General features: G+C 37.7%; 3 protein-coding genes and 1 long non-coding RNA gene across 5 annotated transcripts; 1 reads left to right on the top strand and 3 right to left on the bottom strand.

Annotated features, from left to right (window-relative positions):
* Window positions 1-799: 799 nt before the first annotated feature.
* On the bottom strand, window positions 800-3,925 carry LOC113678079 (tripartite motif-containing protein 2-like). The gene is made up of 2 exons (XM_089193580.1): window positions 1,874-3,925; window positions 800-1,740 (listed from the first exon to the last, which is right to left on the bottom strand). Exons 1-2 carry the CDS (start codon window positions 3,730-3,732, stop codon window positions 1,569-1,571), a joined length of 2,031 nt encoding a protein of 676 aa, XP_089049706.1. The 5' UTR covers window positions 3,733-3,925; the 3' UTR covers window positions 800-1,568.
* Window positions 3,926-7,559: 3,634 nt separating this feature from the next.
* Window positions 7,560-10,576, bottom strand: LOC149034537 (E3 ubiquitin-protein ligase TRIM45-like). The gene has a single exon (XM_089193556.1). It carries the CDS (start codon window positions 10,574-10,576, stop codon window positions 8,339-8,341), a length of 2,238 nt encoding a protein of 745 aa, XP_089049682.1. The 3' UTR covers window positions 7,560-8,338.
* Window positions 10,577-10,630: 54 nt separating this feature from the next.
* Window positions 10,631-13,987, top strand: LOC113678087 (uncharacterized). 2 transcript variants are annotated; one of them, XR_016182865.1, is made up of 5 exons: window positions 10,631-10,863; window positions 11,596-11,679; window positions 12,088-12,187; window positions 12,937-13,058; window positions 13,728-13,987. It is a non-coding gene; the product is annotated as an uncharacterized LOC113678087 (long non-coding RNA). The 2 variants fall into 2 exon arrangements; XR_016182864.1 differs by lacking the exon at window positions 10,631-10,863 and having other exon boundaries at window positions 10,891-11,679.
* Window positions 13,988-15,556: 1,569 nt separating this feature from the next.
* LOC149034536 (tripartite motif-containing protein 3-like) lies at window positions 15,557-18,698 on the bottom strand. Its single transcript, XM_089193561.1, has one exon. The coding sequence runs from the start codon at window positions 18,696-18,698 to the stop codon at window positions 16,677-16,679; it is 2,022 nt and encodes a 673-aa protein (XP_089049687.1). The 3' UTR covers window positions 15,557-16,676.
* Window positions 18,699-19,719: the final 1,021 nt, after the last annotated feature.

Genomic DNA, 19,719 nt, shown 5'->3' with positions numbered 1-19,719 from the left:
GAGAACTTTGAAATTGTAGACAAGACGCTAATGTTTTTGAGGAAATCGTTCAGATACGGTAAACAGAAAATGAATTATTTTCTTTTGAAAAAACTAGAAGCTGCTTTTTACGACTACATTTAGATTTCCGAGAAAACAGAATGGAAATCTGCCGTGAACTCTTCCGTTTGTGATATGAAACTGTTTATCTTTTTTTTTTAACGCATGCTTCTCAATATCCTAGAATTTTATCAACTGTCGAATCATTAAGGTTCTTTAAGAAAAAAGCAAGACAAAAACTTCAAATTAGTCTTTTCAGTTAAAAATGGAAATCCTACTTGTTAATTTTAATGGACAGAGTGTCAAAATAATTTGTTCTTGTTAAATGAGTTGATATTGTAAATTGGCCATGATAACACCGGAAACCGTGAGCGGATTAGAGTTTGTACTTCAATCTTCAGGTCAGACAGAAAGGCACGCAAGCTGATTTATGCAAATTAGCCACTTGCCCTTTCACTTCCCGTTAGAGGCGGGAAAGGGGTGAGTTTATATGAAAACTAAATCGTCACAGTTTCATACATTCGACGTTCATCTCAAGAAACAAAAAACTTACCTGGGATATATTCCTCTCAACCAAAACAGGATCATCCTCTCTTGTCTTAACTATGAATACTTCCCATTTGTCTAAACAAACCCAAAGGTTTGCAGCAGAAATAGGTCTGCAATAGAGATTCATACATATTTGTAAACGTAGACAGATTATGTAATAACCAAATGACGCAGGCAAAAAGTAATATATTTGAGGTTAGTTCTGACTTACCATCGTGTTCACCATTCCATAAGCACTTTATTTTGTTTGTTTCATTTAGTTTTGTACAAAAGATTCAATAACTGAACAATGCGCCTGCGTTTCTGATGGTTTAGTGGAAGAAAAGGGACGACAGTTATCTTCATTCACTTTTTATTTATTTCCTTATTCGACATTTTTTAAAAACTTCTTGATAAATTCATTGGTTTATTTTTTATTGCTTTATTGTTATGCATTTTTCCTTACTAGGAAGGGTAAATATTATCAAGAGATGAAAAAAAACCGCTACATTTATCTGTAAAAAACTTTTTTTTTCTCTCTTCCAAAAATTATATCCTACGATGAAAGTAGTGCTCGAAAAAACAAAAATGCAAACCTTTCTGGTCACGTGATTCCAGCACTGAAGAGTGATCCAACAAACCATTGTTGCAGGATTATAAGAAAAGCGTCCTATTAGGTTTGCAATACGTGCAAGAGCTGTGATTGTTGTGGCGCATGCGATTCTCAACGTTTAAAACCTAACCCCGTGAACTCGCTCCTTCCACGGGGTGAATGTCAAGTTCGCTGGGCAATCAGCTGCAGGGACATGTAATGAGAAATCTCTAAGCGAGTCTATATGGACATAAAATCGCTTCCGATTTGGACGATATGTTTTTGTCTCTAAGAGTAATTGTAAGTCTTAATATTATTGCCAAGACTTCTTCTAGACAAGTGATAAAACAGCATTAAAAAATTAAACAAAACACAGGTAAGGAGCGGCTCAAGAAGTAAAGTTCACTCTCTATTTCAAAATGTACACTTTGTTCTCATCAAAGCTAGTAACAAGAATACCTCCGTCTGGTGCTTTTGTTATCGAAGTGGGGTCTGATAAACGAGTGATACTTTTGCCGATGAAGCGGCCGTCTAAAGAAAACTGTTGAACTCGGTTATTGCCAGAGTCACATACTAGCATGACAGGACGGAAAAACGCGTGGACTGTAAGTACCTCCCGTTGTCCCATACAAAGCCTTAGAAAACTTTTCTAAGGCTTTGTATGGAACAACGGGAGGTACTTACAGTGCATGCATTATCCGTCCTGTCATGATATTATTAGAGCTGTCTACAAGCAAACCATTCGGCGTTTTAAATTGTCCATCTTGATACCCTCTTTTGCCAAACTTGTATAGGAATATTCCTGACTGATCAAAAGCTTTTATGCAGTGGTTGCCTGCATCAGTTACGAGAAACACGTTTTTGTATGGAAGGCAGCAACTTGGATAATGGAGTTTCTCTGGGCCGTCGTCGCCGAATGTGAAAATAGACTCTCCCTCCTTTGACGTCACCTGTATCCTATGATTGTCCCACTCAGTTACAACAATGCGTTCTTTATCATCCACAGTAACGCTTATAGGCATGCCAAACTCTCCTTTTTCTCTACCTTTTCTTCCTAGACTCGCCACTATAGCTTCTGTCTGAATATTAAGTCGTTGTATTCTGCAATTGCTCGAGTCTGCAATTAGGACTTCGTTGTTATTTAAAAACGAAATGCCATTGGGAAACTGAAACTGTCCTGTATAGCTACGCTTGCTTCCAATTTTTCTCATACAGTTGCCATCTTTATCAAAAACATATACACATTTACCACGGTTATCTGTCACAACTATCTGGCCATCTGTATTCACAGCAACTCCATATAAACGTTCAAGTTTGTCCCCTGGAAAGAGCTTTAACTTCAACTCACCAACCACAACAAGTTCACGTTCTTTAACCTGCACAATCGTGGGACAGGTCGGTAGTTTATCTCCATTAATCTTTACTTCAATGCTGTAGGCCCCAGGTACTTTGGGAGTAAATTCTAGCCCAAAATTTCCGTCATATTTCTCATTAACAGTCACGTTTGTAACATCTTTGGCAGGTGTTATCAGCAATTCGACTTGATCTTTGAGGTCAGCGTAGTCACTCATCTCTCCTTCGGATGTCCGTGGGCACAAAGTAAACTTTCCTTCTTCACCGACCTGAAAAGTTTGATCCAGTCCTTCTAAAGTTGATTTAGCTGCGATAACCGGCTTCTCAGAGACTTGAATAGAACCCAGTTTAAAGTTATGTTGCGATGCGGCGGTAAATTTGACAAATGTAGCCTGGCGATGTTTTGGAACTTCAACTCCACGAAGCTCTTCAAGTTTCTGTCTCAATTTGTTTTTGTTTTGCATGATATCCACAGTTGATCCTCTTTGCACCAGATCCTCCGCAGATTCAGCTCCTTGGAGCATTTGTTTTACCAGAGATTCCAGTTCTTGTTTAGCCGAGTTAACTCGCTCTATTCTCTTCCTACGCATCACTTCTAAGGACTCTAAAAGCTGTTTTTCTTGTTTTCGCGTCTTTGTGATCACGTGTTCAGTTGCCTCCGACACTTCTTGTTTAGCGATCGCGATAATCATTTCCACATCCTCTGATGTTTCCTCTAATTTTCTTAACTCTGCTCGAAACAAGTTTGCCTTTTCCTTGATGGTCTGGACAGTCGACAGGATGTTTTTCTTCTCCTCTTGCACTACTTTTTCAAGCACGTCAAACGCATGGCCTCGGTGGTCTTCGGTGACGCAAATCGGACAAATACACACCTTACACGAGGAGCAGTAATATCGTAGTCTTTCTTCTGTATGTTGCGAGCAAGTGTCCTGTTGTTCCCTCGGAATGGCTTCACGATCTTCCGCTTCAAGGACACCTAAGAGACTTTTGTGAAAAAAGCTGTTAGGCAAACGGTCAAAGCGATTTCCTTGTGGTAAATCGATTTCTGCCTGACACTCGGGGCATCTGAATTTCCCTTGTCTCTGGCTCACTCTTGCATGTCTCTCTAAACACTCACAGCAAAATGTGTGAAGACATGATATAGTTTTGGGCTCGGTATAGGTATCGAGACAAATCGAGCAAGTAAGTTGTTTCGTGAGGTTCTTTACGAGAGGATTCATGACGATCGCCTTAAACTGTAGTTAACTGATGTGTTACCAATATTAAAGCGACGAGCTTAGTCAAAACACTCATACGAAATCAGAGATATTATTTCAGTTTCCGAGAAAACAGCGCAAAGTCTATGACAACTGACTTCTTCTAGCCAATTGCACTTCAGGACTTAAGTGACCTTTTTGTAATGATAAAAAAGACGTTGTTATCTGCGATGAAGCCTCGATAAAAGCGACTAAAGGCATAAATGTTACAAAGTGTGATTTGGAAAAACGCAGGAAGAGGCTGTTTTTGAACTGTCGAATCAACCTTCGCCTAATGAATTGAAGCAACCATGAATTGAAGGGAAAAAGTAATGGCACTAGTCCAGTATATAGCCGCAAACGCTAATCACACGTATTTCAAACTTTACTAGAACAAACTTGACACATTGTTGAATACGGTAAAAGACGAATGTGACCAACCCAAAGACGAAAACATGAAACCCAGAGCTAGATATGTAACGGTAATTTTCACAAACTAGACAACTCATCAAATAAATTACGCGCAACCAATATATATACGATATGCAAATAAATATAACAAGTACAAAACTGGTAACTGACAAAGGACACTAATGGAAGACGAGAAAATAAACACCTAACACGAAACTATGAAACACCAACACTAACAAAAAATGATAGTACAAATTCTTGCGCCTACACAGTATGTTCAACAGTTTTTTGTTTGTTTGTTTGTTTTTTTCTTTTTGTTGCTCATTCGAACTCGAGCGTGACAGAGGATCGGGTCGAGTGAGTTTATCCGTGGGGAACTGTTAGCAATAGTAGCTACTGATGTTTCGTAACCTGAGCACAGGTCATTATCAGGATGATCAGTGGAAGAATTGTTTGTCCTTCGAAAAGTAACCTGCGATCAAGTATTTTCCATTTTCCCTGATATACTCTCCGCCACTCGGTCGCAGCTTTTAACGATGATGTTGCACTTCTCCGAAAAAAACGAAAATCCGCTAATCGCCGGTTAAATCAGTCGAATGTTTGATGAAACGAAACCCAAAACGAGACTAACAACATTGACCAGCAAACAACTCGTGTGTTTACTCAAATGATAACTTCTGCTCAGGATAAAGGAACGTCTGTCACTTTGACGGACAATGTTGTGGTGCGATTTTCCTTCTTAGTTCTCAGACTGTTATCGATGCGCATTTCGAGGAAGAAATTTTTGCATGTAACTCCACATAAGGGTGGATAATACTTACAAAAATTCAAACAGTTGGCCTCTGCTTCAGATTCCTAGCAAGTAAGGCAATGTTCATTTAATTGGATCTATTTCTGGCCTGTCACTTTCCTTGGCTCAGTTGTCTTCGTTGTAAGGTTAGACTTTTTATCTGCCGTATTTAACTGAGTTGAGTTATTGTTGTCTAATAGCTTTATTTTTAAAAACTGCTAATCCGTCCTTGGAGTGTTATCGTTAATAGAGGATGAAAGAATTCATGGATTTTAACTGGAGGGAAAGCTTCGGGCGTTTTGGGAGGAAAATATTTAAATGAGGAACGACAATTATCTGAAAATCGCAAAACGTGTATATAAGGCTCATTTTAGAAATGTGTTGGCCTTCGTATTTCTTCAAAATATGGTCATTTCTTCTCTCCCTACCCCCTCTCTCGCCCATGAAAGGGAATTTGTCTCAACTTCTTCATCAACGTTAACTGAGACCGAAATTGGTTTTTTTGCTTTCTTGTGGCGAGACATTCGACCATACTTTACGTCTTCCTTATATGGAGTCTATCTTTAATTAGTTATTCTCAGTGAGAGTGCAGACAAGAAGCTAATGTTTTTGAGGAAATCGTTCGAGGTAAACAGAAAATTGATTATTTTCTTTTGAAAAACTAGAAAGCTGCTTTTAAAGGCTATATTTAGATTTCCGAGAAAACAAAACGGAAATCTGCCATGACCTCCTCCGTTTGTGACATGCAACTGTTTATCCGTCGGCTTCAAACTTTTTTTTTTTAACACATGCTTCTCAATATCCTCGAATTTTATGAACTGTCGAATCGTCAAGGTTCTTTAAGAAAAAAAGCAAGACAAAAACTTCAATTTATTCTTTTCAGTTAAAAATGGAAATCCTACTTGATAATTTTAATAGTGGACAGAGTGTCAAAATGATTTGTTCTTGTCAACTGAGTTGATAATGTAAATTGGCCATGATAACACCGGAAATTGTGAAGTTTGTACTTCAATCTTCAGGTCAGACAGGAAGGCACACAAGCTGATTTATGCAAATTAGCCACGTGCCGCTTGTTTATTTCGCTTCCCATTAAAGGCGGCAAAGGGGTGAATTTATATGAAAACGAACTCGTTACAGTTTCATAAATTCGACGTTCATCTCAAGAAACAAAAAATTGCCCGGGATATATTCCTCTTAATCAAAAGAGGATCATCCTCTCTTGTCTTAACTATGGATACTTCCCATTTGTCTAAACTGACCCAAAGGTTTGCAACAGAAATAGGTCCGCAATAGTGATTCATGTATATTTAAACGTTGACAAATTATGTAATATCCAAATGAAGCAGGCAAAAATTGAAATATTTTAGGTGAGGTCTGATTTACCATCGTGTTAACCCGTTCAATAAGCACTTTATGTAGTTTGTTCCATTTGGTTTTGTATAAAATATTCAATTACTCAACAATTCGCCGGCGTTTCTGATGGTTTAGTGGAAGAAATGGGTCGACAGTTATTTTCATTCACGTTTTATTTATTTGTTTATTCAAAATTTTTTTTTTTTAACTCATCAATGAATTTATTTGTTTATTTTCTATTGCTTTATTGTTGTCAATTTTTTTTCACTAGGAAGGGTAATATTACCAAGAGATGAAAAAACCGCTACATTTACTTGTCAAAACTTTTCTTATTTTTTCTTTTTTACAAAAATTATGTCGTAGAATGAAAGTAGTGCTCGTAAGAACAGAAATGCAAACCTCTCTAGTCATGTGATTCCAGCAAGAGTGATCCATAAAACCATTGTTGCAGGATTAAGGTCTGCAATACGTACGTGCAAGAGCTGTGATTGTTGTGGCACATGCCATTCACAACGTTTAAAACCCAACCCTGAGAACTCGCTTCCTCCGCGGGATGAGTGTCAAATTCGCTAGGCAATCAGGGACATGTACCGGGAAATCTGTAAGCGAGTTCATATGTATATGAAATCGCTACCGTTTAGCCGATTACGGATATAGACATTTTTAAATAGTGCATTTCTCAAAATAGTGTGAGGGTTTATCTTACAACACTAATGACTTTTCACCACTACTGCTTATCCCTGTTTTTGTCCCGTGAAGAGGTATGAAGTTTTGTTGCCTCAGCTCCGGTTCTTGATGGCCGATTATAGTTAGACTATAAATGAACTCGCCATGACTTTTTTCATTTTCCAGGGAAACCAACTTGCAAGTAATTTTGCAATTTTTGAAACAATGTATCCAATGAATTTTTTACATAACTCCATTTCAAAATGTCATTTATAGCGGAGCTCGCAGAGCGTAGCCCCATAATTATACAAAATAGTAGTAACCCATGAAGCCGAAAAAATTTGGTTGTACGACCGTACAACCGGCGTACAAGGTGCTACTTTTAACATGCGTGGTCAACTGTACCGCAGGCACGCCAACGCCACGGCTTTGTCCAGTAGTCTAGTGGTCAGTGCACTGGGCTAAAGGAAGGCGTTGTGCCCTTGAGACGTGCGGGAAAAAAAATGCGAGCTCCGCTTTTAGGCTTGGCTAAATCTATATTATTTAATACTGAAAGTTATTTTCTAATCATTCATAACAACAAACTGTAAATGACTTTAAGTCTCATTTATTCAATGCATTTCTTATTCGTCTCGCTTTATAATATGCAAAACAGTTTAAAGCTAACATTTGAGTTTAGTTAGAAAATCAGTAACCACCTCTAATTATGACGTAATTAGCCAGTAGATGCCCATTTTTAAAAACAGTTGTCACCTTACTTCTTGTGCTTATTGATTACTTATACATGTGAAATTATGCAATCATAAATTGTCCTTGAATTAAAGTTTAATTAAAGATATATTTTCTTAGATTGAAAAACCCGGACTTAATCTATCCTGACAAATCAATGATTGCAAAAAGCTGGTCTTAACGTTTTCCAGCTATATATTTTAAGTATACAAAAAGTCAAATTTGTTTAATGTTTCTGTACAACATGTAGTTTGCCTGCTACACCAGACATTCATGAGGACTCGCCGTTTAAAATCTTGGTCTAGATTATTCAAATCGCTATCGACAATTCGCAGAAATTCCTTAACCTTAAAGAAAAAAACTTTAGATCGGAGAAAAAAAACAATTAAAGAGGATATTAATGACCCAAGAAGAAACATGGAGACCAAGTGACGCGGGATGGAAAAGATTAAAACGGCTTGAAACTGACGAACTTGAAAGACCTGGGCTAATTACTTCAAGTCAAAAAGTTTTTGTCTCTAAGAGCAAGTCTTGATATTATTGCTAAGAGTTCTTCCAGACAAATGATAAAACAGCATTAAATAATTAATCAATACACAGGTAAGGAGAGGTTCAGGAAGCAAAGTTCACTTTTGTAAAAATCTATTTCAAAATGTACACTTTTTTCTCACCATGGCTAGCAACAAGAATGCGCCCGTCTGATGCTTTTGTTATCGCCGTAGGATTAGATAAACGGGTGATACTTTTGCCTATGAAGCGACCGTCTAAAGAAAACTGTTGAACTCGGTTATTGTCAAAGTCACATACTAGAAGATTATTGGAGCTGTCTACAAGCAAACCATACGGCGTTTTAAATTGTCCATCTTGATTCCCTTCTTTGCCAAACTTGTATAAGAATGTTCCTGACTGATCAAAAGCTTTTATGCAGTGGTTTTCTCCATCAGATACGAGAAACATGTTTTTGTAAGGAATGCAGCAGGTTGGCCTACAGAGTTTCTCTGGGCCTTTGTCTCCAAATGTGAAAATAGACTGTCCCTCGTCTGACATCACCTGTATCCTATTATTGCCCCACTCGGTTACAACAACGCGCCCTTCATCGTCGACGGTAACGTCTATTGGATTTCTTAGCTCTCCTTTTTCTTCACCGATTTTTCCAAAACTTTTTACTACAGTTCCTGTGTGAATATTAAGTCGTTGTATTGTGGAATTCCCTAAGTCTGCAATTAGGACTTCGTTGTCATTTAACAACGAAATACCATCCGGGTACTGAAATTGTCCTGAATTGCTACCCTCGCCTCTACTTTTTCTTAAACAGTTGCCATTTTTGTCAAAGACATAAACACAGTGGCCAAAGTTATCTGTCAAAATTATCTGGCCCTCTGTATTCACAGCAATTCCATATAACCGTTCAAGCGTGTACCCTTTAAAGAGCTGTAACTTTAACTGACTGACCACAAGTTCACGTTCTTTAACCCGCACTGTCGTAGGACAGTGCGGCAGTTTATCGCCATCAATCTTCACCTCAATGCTACAGGTGCCAGGTGCTTTGGGAGTAAACTTCAATCTAAGATTGCCGTCTTCTTTCTCTTCGACAACCACGTCTCTAACATCCTTGACGGGTTTAATTAACAGTTCGACACGACCTTTAAGATTAGCCTCGTTACTCATCTCTCCTCCAGATGTCTTTGGACATAACGTAAACTCTGCTTCCACACCAGCCTGCAAAGTTTTATCTAATCCTTCTATTGTTGATTTAGCAGCCTTTGCAGTGTCTTCAGTGACTTCAATAAAACCCAGTTTTAAATCCTTTTCAGATGCCGCAGTGAATTTGACGAATGACGTCTGCTGATGTTTTGGAACTTCAACTCGCAGAAGCTCTTCAAATTTGGTCTTTAAAGTTTCTTTGTTCTGCATAATATCCGAGCTTGAGGTTCTCTGCACCAGATTTTCGGCAAACTGAGCTGCTTGGTTAATTTGTTTTACAAAGGATTGCACTTCCCGTTTAGCCGAGTTAATTATATGGAGTCTCGACACGCGTGTTGCCTCCAGGGATTCCAACGCCTCTCGCTCGCGCTCTCGAATATTTGCGATCATTTGTTCAGCTGCTTGCTTGACGCTTCGCTTAGCCGTTGCCATATTGCTTTCCAGCTTAGAAACGGTTTCTTCAAACTGCCTAATGACTTCCTGGAGCTCGCTTTCCATATTCTTGATCAATTTTGCGCCCGACATGATGTTATCCTTTTCCTCGTGGGCTGCTTTGTCGAGAAGAACAACTTTGTGGTTTTGATGATCCGTGACTATGCAAATTGGACAAATGCAAACCTTACACTGCGAGCAAAAAAACCGTGTAATTTCTCTCTCATGGAATTGTTGAGAACAAAACGGTTGTCGCCTTAACAATGCTTCGTAATCTTCTACTTTGAAGTCTTGAACTGGCGTGACTTTATGTCCTTGAAAAGACTTCTTGAGCACTTCATGTGCGTTAAAACAATCAGGGCACATGAATCGTCCGCAATCGAAGCAGTAGTACATCTGAGGGTTGGTTGCGCTGCATTGATAGCAAGTAATACTACTTGCCTCGCCACTTTGTCGAACAGCGAGAAGACTCAACAAACTTTTATGGAAAAAGCTGTTAGGCAAACGGTCGAATCGACTTCCTTCTGGTAAATCGATCACTGCTTGACACTCCGGGCATCTGAATTTTCCCTGTCTCTGGCTCACTCTTGCATGTTTCTCCAAACATTCACAACAAAACGTGTGAAGACATGATATAGTTTTGGGCTCGGAGTAGGTATCGAGGCAAATCGAACAAGTAACTTGTTTCTTGAGATTTACCAAAAGCGATTCCATCGGTAATGACAATAAGTAGAAACAATGCATGTGGGCAGTTTCGAATTGTTTGTGCGAGAAAGTCTGGTAACCAATTTTAACATCAAGTTGAGGCTGAGGGGAAACATGGCAGCGAATAATGCCCTCTTCAAAAATATGAAAGTTCCAGAGCTGCACAAGTTTTTAAAAGAAATTAGAGAAGAATTAGGTTATCAAGTTTCAAATTGAAAGCTTTGAGAATTGAAATATGTGTAGAAAACTGACGGTGTCCAATATTTAAACGCGGAGGGCTGTTTTGGATGATCAATTGACTTCAAATTCTCCTCACGATCATCTGTGTGAGTTTTTCTTCCTTTTAGTGCTAAATACAAGCCCCTTCAACAGTTTTGCAGAATCAAGATTGATAGATTGAATGACCTAACACTGGTGATCACAAATTATTTTCTTGTATAGTATATAGCACAGATGCAAACCTCTGTAAATCCTAAATCTTAAGATGTTTGAATTTGGATAACATGTTTCCTTTTTCCCTTCTAACTGCCCATTTTTGTCTAGAAATGCATGCAATAACAAAAATGGCAGATTTCATGAAATTTCGTTAAACAAAGTGAATGTTCATTCATTTTCGTCAAACTGAGGGAATGTTCCTGGATTTGACAATTTTAGCAAGTTTTCACCATTTTCATTACTGCATACATTTCTGGACATAGTTCAGTTCCCAAATTTATTGCAGCGATAGTTTTGTCTCAAATTCTCTTCGACCCACATAATGTCAATATATTACTGAGATGGATGCACAACATTTAAAAAGAAAAAAAGTTAAATTAGCATTAAGTATTATAAATAATTATTACTAACAGTAATTATGATGATTGAATAAAGAGTTACATTGGTAGTCAAGGACAACATTTTGTATTCTTGGATAATTATTAATTAATAAAATTGATTTATAAATTATACAAGGCAGAATGATGCCAACATTATATTTAGGTCTTGAAAGTTCTTTTTGAATAATTTGTCAATTATTATTCAACTGATTTAATATCTTTGTTTTTTGTCATTTCATGCAGATCTCTGACCACCTAGGACTGAATTATGGCTAAAAGTTTGGACATGAAGCTGCAATCAATGCCAGTAGCACAGTGAATCAAAGAGTGAGTGTTAACTTGACTGTAATTTGACAATTCCTGATAGCTTTTATATTGTAGGTTTATTAACACTGAATTTTAACTTGTGTCTTTAGACCATATAAATAAAATAAAAAATTGCTCACGGAATAATAGTGTGGGTTTAAACTATGACAGATTGTTATCCAGGAAAAAAAAAAGGCAACTAGCTTATGCCACTAGCCTGGTGCAATCAGCTTATGCCACCACCAATTAGCTCATGCAATTAGCTAAATGAATGCCACTAGCCAATGCCACTAGCTATGCCCCTATCCGTGCTACTGACATCATACCAATCACCCAGGATGGGAGTCCATACCTGGGCTAGTGAATCATGATTGAATGATTGTGGCACAAGTGAAACATCACATTAATAATTGGTAAAATCTTCAATAGGAAGCTCAGATACCTCCAGATGATGACATCAAGCCAAGGCCACCTAGTGGAGGAGGTCACATTGGATTTGAGGGCTATGGAGCAGGCTCTAACAGGCCAGGTATTCGACCCATGACAGGAGGTAACATGGGATATGCAGCATACCCTCCACCAATACATGTAAGTCATTGTTCCACCATAACTGCATAGATGTACATTTAACTTGCATGCATGCTGCCTCACAAAATACTAACTGAGGAAGACTAGTCACTCTTAATTTTGGTGTGGGGTTATAAAAAGTTGTTGAAAATGAGAGAACCCTTCAGGGCTGCAATGCCTTTTTCATTTTTGTTTCTGTGCTATGCAATTCTGCAACAAACAAAAGGCACTTAGTACAATATTGCATGATGCACTATAACCCTTTCACCCAGGATGTCATTTAGTAATTCTCCTTACTGTCATACAACTCTTAAGATGTTAGTTCAGAGAATTTGGCATTGGATCAACTTATTTCATCTCATCACTTGTCTGCTTGATGTTGTCTTGATATGGTATAATGAGAAATTCTGTCTTCGTCATTCACATGTCTGAGTGAAAGGGTTAATATTGCCCAAAGCACTTGTTTTTAGAGGAAGAAACATTGTTGGAGCCTACAGTCTAAATATGGTTGTTATGACTGATATTGATGGTAATCACTTTTGGAGGTTTTCACCATAAGATGGGGTAACATTTTACGGCATAGTACTCAGTCATGCAACTGAAGAAAGAGAGGCACTCAAAATATCACATAACATTTACAAAATAATTTGTTACAATTTGTCAAATTTGAAAATGATAATTTTAATATGGCTGCATCTTTTTTCTCAACAGGGAAATGTCCCACCTTACCCCTCTGGTCAGCCAGATGTACCACTGAGTTATCCTTCAGAAAAAAGCTACCTCCTACCCTGGGGGCCCTCTTAACAACCACAATGCTGCCCCCTCTCCACTAGGTATGCATTAACAATATTGATTTCTTGTAATGTTTAGCTAGATGACCTTCTAAAACTTGGCATTTCTCTTCAGTTTTGCAAGTATAAATCTTATTACATTTGTGTATTTAGTTGGCAAGCCTTTGATTTGGAGTGAGGCTGAAGGTGACCTAATGTTGTGACAGAGACCAGTATCTAGTTACCGTGATAACAAAGTAATTTACTTTTGAAAAAAAGGGCAACATTTGTATCATAACAAGGTCACCTTTGCCTCACTCCTGTTCAATTAGGCTTGGCAACCAGGCATGCAGTTGTTAAATGGACTATTCTGACTTGCCCCTGATTTTGTAAGGGTACATTGCATGCCCTCACCCCTTGAACTCATATAATTGTTCAGCATGCTGCTTTTTTTTTTTTATAAAATCAGGAGTAATTTTCCCACAAGGAAATGATATCAAAAGGGCAAAATTATTTGCTTGAGGGTGTTTGAATTAATATCAAATTCTCTTAACCTCTTACATCCAATGTCAGTGTTCATATTCTCCATAATGTTCTCTATACATTTCCTATGGTTCTGACAAAAGGAATTTGTTTAACAGTCAAGAGCTCCTTTAGTGAATGATCATTTCTTTTTTTATTCTCATGACCTCAATGTTTGATTCAGCACTCACACATGGCCTCTTTTTTCAGCTCCTTACATCAGCCTCCTGCTCCCAGTGCACCATGCCCTTCATTAGGCCCTAGTTTCCCAGACCTTCCTGCAGTACCTACAGATTTACCAAACTTGCCTGACAGTATTCCAGAAGGGAGCAGTGCTGGCAGTGAAGATGTAGACTTTGATAATCTTACTAGGAGATTCGAAGATCTCAAGAAGAATTTTTGTTCATGAATATTGTGAAATGTAATTAAGCTCATACTGTCTTTGAATACAATTTTGTAGTACTAGTAAATCTGCCTTTTGTATCAGTAATTTTATGCCTCTCTATCTCTCTGGATGGGTGTTGGAGCAATTTTCACTTGGTGTACAAAATTCTTTTCCTACCAATCAGATGTAACATGACTGTATATGTAAAACCAATAAAGGCTTAGTTAATCCTGTAGCCAAAGTTTTTGAGTGGTGTTGAATTCTAGGTCCATTGTTATTATGTTTGCCTTTATCTGATTGCCTTTGGCAGTTTTTTTGTTTTTACATCACATTACTGAATCAAAGAGCACTCTTTTCTGGCCCCCATCCATGTTGCTGTACATTTGGCTCTGGTTGTTGGAGGGTTAGGTAATGCTATTCACTGGATAAATTTCCATCCACTGGATTATGCTGTACGTTTTCCTATCTCTAATATCCGCTGGACAACAATTTTTCTGTTGGATAGTGTTTTCTGCCCTTTTACAACTGGGCTCTGTCCAGTAATATATCACTGATGAAATCAAAAAGTGGTAAAAACAAAACAAATGGCGAATGAGGCACAGTTAATTGTGTCACTGAAGTACTTACCATGTATTGAAGTCTTCTGTGATCTATTACTATGCAGACTAACAGTGACATTGAATCTATTTGTTTTATATAATAACAAAGCAAAAGTTTGTCAATGGCGAGGCCATCAATGCATCTGTTCTCCAATAAATCATGAACCATAAGCAAGAACCAATCAAAACACTTGCATAATTCAGTTTATTATATTATTCAAACAATGCACAGAGTATGTATGTTTTGAGGGAGGTATGTCACACTGAATTTCACAGATTACCAGAAGTGATTAAGAATATATATTTTTTTTTTAGTCTGTTTACTTTTGTTGTCGGTGGTGTTTTTCTTTGTCTTTTTTTAAATCAATTTTCTGTCATTTGTAGTGTTGTTATTACAATTATGATAATTATTATTATCAGTATCATTGTCATTATTGTTTTTATTATGATTGCCATTATCTATTGTTTTGGCAAAGGAGGAAACTCAGTATAGTTGGTTTTTTTGTTGTTGTTTTGCAGTTTGTTTTTTTTTAGGTGCAAAAATTGTCAATTCATAATGGTAATCATTGTTAAATGTTAATGTAAAAGAGCAGTTGACTTTTGTCAACTGTTTTAATGCTCTGAGTCCTCTGATATGGCTTATATTCTGTATATTATATTCTGTATGTTATATTCACTGATAAGTTTTGACTACTGTACATACATATATTGTGATAATTAATTTTTGAAAATACTCTTATTTTTAATTTGATCTGCCTTTCTACTATAAGTGTGAACAAAAATTGCTGTTGACAGAAGGTACTACTGGATAAAACAGCCAGGTAACTTGCAAAATTTATAAACTATAGTCTCTCTTTCATCCAGCTTTTTGCACAAGACTAATATACTTGTAAGTTCATTTGAAGCTAATTAAAAAAGGTTATTGCTCTATGCACAGTGCATATATAGCTTATTAACCCATTACACCCTAACATCAGTATGCATATTCTCCATACTGTTCTCTAAATATTTGCTTACTTACTAACAAGGAGAATTTGCTTAACAATCAAGAATTTCTTTGGCTGCATGGTGATCATTTCCTTTATTCTCATGACCTTATTGTTTGATGTGAGGGTGATACTGTGAGGAGAAATTATAAGCTAGTGACACAAAGTGATTAAGGTACTAAAGGATGTAATCCCTCTAACTAAGTGTAACTTTTTAACTTGCCAATCTAAAATTTAACCTGCTTAAAGAAAGGGCTTAAGGTGACTTAATGTTTTGGCATCTCAAAAAACACTACATTCCTTTTTGCCAATTATATTTAAAGTATAATGACATCGACTTAATTTCTTTTTTATTTTCCAGGGAAGCAAAGGTACGGATGATTTTTTGAAGTTTGAAATGATGTTTCCCAATAAATTTTTTCTAATAACTTTATTGCAAAATGTTATTTATATCTAAAAACTGGAACTTATTTTCTAGTCATCTATTACAACAGATTGGAATTAACTTTTAAGTCTTATTTATTTAATGCATTTCTAATTTTTCTCGCCTTATTACATAGAAGAAAACCTAAGACTATTTCTCAAAATAGTTTAGGGCTAACACTTAAGCTTAGTTGTAAAGTCAGTTAACCACCTCTAATTATGACATCATTACCCAGTAGATGCCCATTTTTAAAAACTGTTGACCAATCAATGATTGCAAAAAGCAGCACATGGTCTTAACGTTTTCCACCTATATATTCTCAGGCTCTAAAAAAGTCAAATTTGTTAAATGTTTCTATACAGCATGTAGTTGTTCTCCTGAACTAGACATTTCAAATTTTCGTGGTCTAGATTATTCAAACCACCACCGATGATGCGGAGAAATACCTTGACCTTAAATAAAAAAAAATCAAAGCCTTCAGATCGGAGAAAAAGCAATTAAAGAGGATAATAATTAACCGAGAAGAAACATGGATGGCCAAGTGAGGAAGGATGGAGGAGATTAAAATGGCTTGAAACTGGCGAACTTGAAAGACCTAGGCTAATTACTTGGAGTCAAGAAATATTCGTATCTAAGAGTAATTGTAAGTCTTGTGGATATTATCGCTAAGAGTTCTTCCAGACAAGTGATAAAACAGCGTAAAAGATAAAACAAAACACAGGTTAAAGGAACGGCTCAAGAAGCGAAGTTCACTTTTAAAAGAGTCTATTTCAAAATATACACTTTTTTCTCATCATTGCTAGTAACAAGAATAAGCCCGTCTTGTGCTTTTGTTATCGCCACAGGATAAGATAAATGAGTGATACTTTTGCCGGTGAAGCGACCGTCTAAAGCAAACTGTTGAACTCGGTTATTGCCAAAGTCACATACTAGAAGATTATTGGAGCTGTCTACAAGCAAACCACGCGGCAGGTTAAATTGTCCATCTTGATTCCCTTCTTTGCCAAACTTGTATAAGAATGTTCCTGACTGATCAAAAGCTTTTATACAGTGGTTCCCTGCGTCAGTTACGAGAAACATGTTTTTGTAAGGAATGCAGCAGGTTGGCCTACAGAGTTTCTCTGGGCCTTTGTCTCCAAATGTAAAAATAGACTCTCCATCCTTTGACATCACCTGTATCCTACCATTGCCCCACTCAGTTACAACAATGCGCTCTTCATCATCCACAGTAACGTCTATTGGCCTATCAAATTCTCCTTTTTCTCTGCCTTTTTTTCCAAAACTTTTCATTGCAGTTCCTGTCTGAATATTAAGTCGTTGTATTCTGCAATTGCTTGAGTCTGCAATTAGGACTTCGTTGTCATTTAAAAACGAAATGCTCTTAGGGAACTTTAATTGTCCTGTATGGCTACCCTCGCCTCCAGTTTTTCTCAAACGGTTGCCATTTTTGTCAAAAACATAAACACAGCGGCCTAAGTTATCTGTTACAACAAACTGGTCTTCTGTATTCACAGCAATTCCATATAACCGTTCAAGCGTGTCCTCTGGAAAGAGTTTTAACTTCAACTCACCTGCCACAACGAGTTCACGTTCTTTTACCCACACAGTCATGGGACAAGTCAGTAGTTTATCGCCATTAATCCTCACTTCAATGCTGCAGGCCCCAGGTACTTTGGGAGTAAACTTCAGCCTAACCTTTCCGTCATATTCCTCATCAACAATCACGTTTGTCACATCTTTGGTGGGTTTTATCAGCATTTCTACTTGATCTTTGAGATCAGCGCAGTTACTCATCTCTCCTCCAGATGTCCGTGGGCACAACGTCAACTTTGCTTGTACACCAACCTGGAAAGTTTGACCCAGTCCTTCCAGAGTTGATTTAGCTGCGATTGCCGGCTTCTCAGATACTTGAATAGAACCCAGTTTAAAGTCGTGTTGTGATGCAGCGGTAAATTTGACAAATATATCCTGGCGATGTTTTGGAACTTCGACTCCACGAAGCTCTTCAAGTTTCAACTCGTTTTTGTTCTGAATGATATCCGCAGCTGATCTTCTCTGCACCAGATTCTCCGCAAACTCAGCTGCTTGGTTCATCTGTTTTACCAGAGATTTAAGTTCTTGTTTAGCCGAGTTGATTCGCTCTATTCTCCTCCTGCGCGTCATTTCTAAGGATTCTAAGAGCTGTTTTTCTTGTTGTCGCGTCATTGTGATCACGAGTTCAGTTGCCTTCGACACTTCTTGTTTAGCGATTGCGATAAACAATTCCACATCCACTGATGTTTTCTCTAGTTTACTTAACTCTGCTCGAAACAAGTTTGCCTTTTCCTTGATGGTCTGGACAGTCGACAGGATGTTTTTCTTCTCCTCTTGCACTGCTTTTTCAAGCACGTCAAAAGCATGGCCTCGGTGGTCTTCAGTGACGCAAATTGGACAAATACACGCCTCACACGAGGAGCAGTAATATCGTAGTCTTTCTTCCGTATGTTGCGAGCAAGTCTCCTGTTGTTGCCTTGGAGTGGCTTGGCGATCTTCCGCTTCAAATACACCTAGCAGACTTTTGTGAAAAATACTGTTAGGCAAAAGGTCGAAGCGATTTCCTTGCGGTAAATCGATTTCTGCCTGACACTCCGGGCATCGGAATTTCCCTTGTCTCTGGCTCACTCTTGCATGCGTCTCTAAACACTTACAGCAAAATGTGTGAAGACATGATATAGTTTTGGGCTCGGTGTAAGCATTGAGACAAATCGAGCAAGTAAATTGTTTCTTGATCTTAAAGAGAGGATTCATAACGATCGCCTAAGATTAGAGTTGACTGATGCGTAATCAAGCGACGAGCCCTGTCAAAACACTCATACGAAATCTGAGATATTATTTCAGTTTCCGAGAAAACAGCATTAAGTCCATGACAGCTGACTTCCTCTGGCCAATCGCATTCCAGGCCTTAGCTGACCTTTTTGTAATGATAAAAAGACCATGTTGACAGAGATGAAACCTCGATTTTAGACAACCAAACTTTCGGTAATTCAAGTTGCTTCAAATAAAAGCAATTAAAGACAAGAATTTCAATAAATGTGATTTGGACAATGCAGCAAACGAGGCTTTTTTTCGTATATTTATGGTGAGTGGTCAAATCAATCTTCGAGTGATCTATCATAAAAGGAAATTTAGTCCAATTGCACTAGAATGGGTAACGAAACATTGGTCATTGTCACAGACAACAGACGTTTTAACCCTTTACACCTAAACATCAATACGAATATTCTTCATACGGCTCTCTATACATTTCCTAATGTACTGGCAAGGAGAATTTTTTGAACAATCAATAGTTTCTTTAGTTAATTATCATTTTGTTTATTGTCGTGACCGTAATGTTTGATTCATGTGTGATATTGAAAGGAGAAATCAGATGCTGATCATTCACAGATTAAGGGTTAAGGACCACTCTTACCCGGAAGTTTGCACAACTCGGTCGTTTCACAATAAGTCCGCAAATCACATGGTGAGATTGTTCTTCTTGGTTCTCAGACTGTCATCAATGTGCATTTCGAGGAGTCCTGTAGTTTTAGAAAAGGATGGGCAGTGCATTAAAACATTCAAACAAACCGGCTTTGTTTCAGATTCCTAGAAAACAGAACAAAGTCAGCCGTCGACTTATTTATAATTAAGGCTGTCACTTCATGGCTCAGTTGACCTCTATTGTAACGTTAGACTGTTTATCTTCTGCGAAATGGTTGACTGAATTTACAGTTGTCTTTCTAAGAGACTTAAAATGTTTGAAAATGTACCGTTGGATAAAGGATGAAAGAGT

This window comes from Pocillopora damicornis, chromosome 14 (genome assembly GCF_964200805.1).
Source record: "Pocillopora damicornis chromosome 14, jaPocDami1.2, whole genome shotgun sequence".
NCBI lineage: Eukaryota > Metazoa > Cnidaria > Anthozoa > Scleractinia > Pocilloporidae > Pocillopora > Pocillopora damicornis.
Note: the sequence above shows the minus strand (reverse complement) of the source record. Positions and strands in the feature narration are given on the sequence as shown.

Bases quoted from the DNA above. Each gene is read 5' to 3' on its own strand.
- LOC113678079 (XM_089193580.1), bottom strand. From the start codon at position 3,732: ATGAATCCTCTCGTAAAGAACCTCACGAAACAACTTACTTGCTCGATT. The intron at 1,741-1,873 runs TATCATGACAGG...TTTCCGTCCTGT, and splicing joins CTTGTAGACAGCTCTAATAA to CATGCTAGTATGTGACTCTG.
- LOC149034536 (XM_089193561.1), bottom strand. From the start codon at position 18,698: ATGAATCCTCTCTTTAAGATCAAGAAACAATTTACTTGCTCGATTTGT.
- LOC149034537 (XM_089193556.1), bottom strand. From the start codon at position 10,576: ATGCATTGTTTCTACTTATTGTCATTACCGATGGAATCGCTTTTGGTA.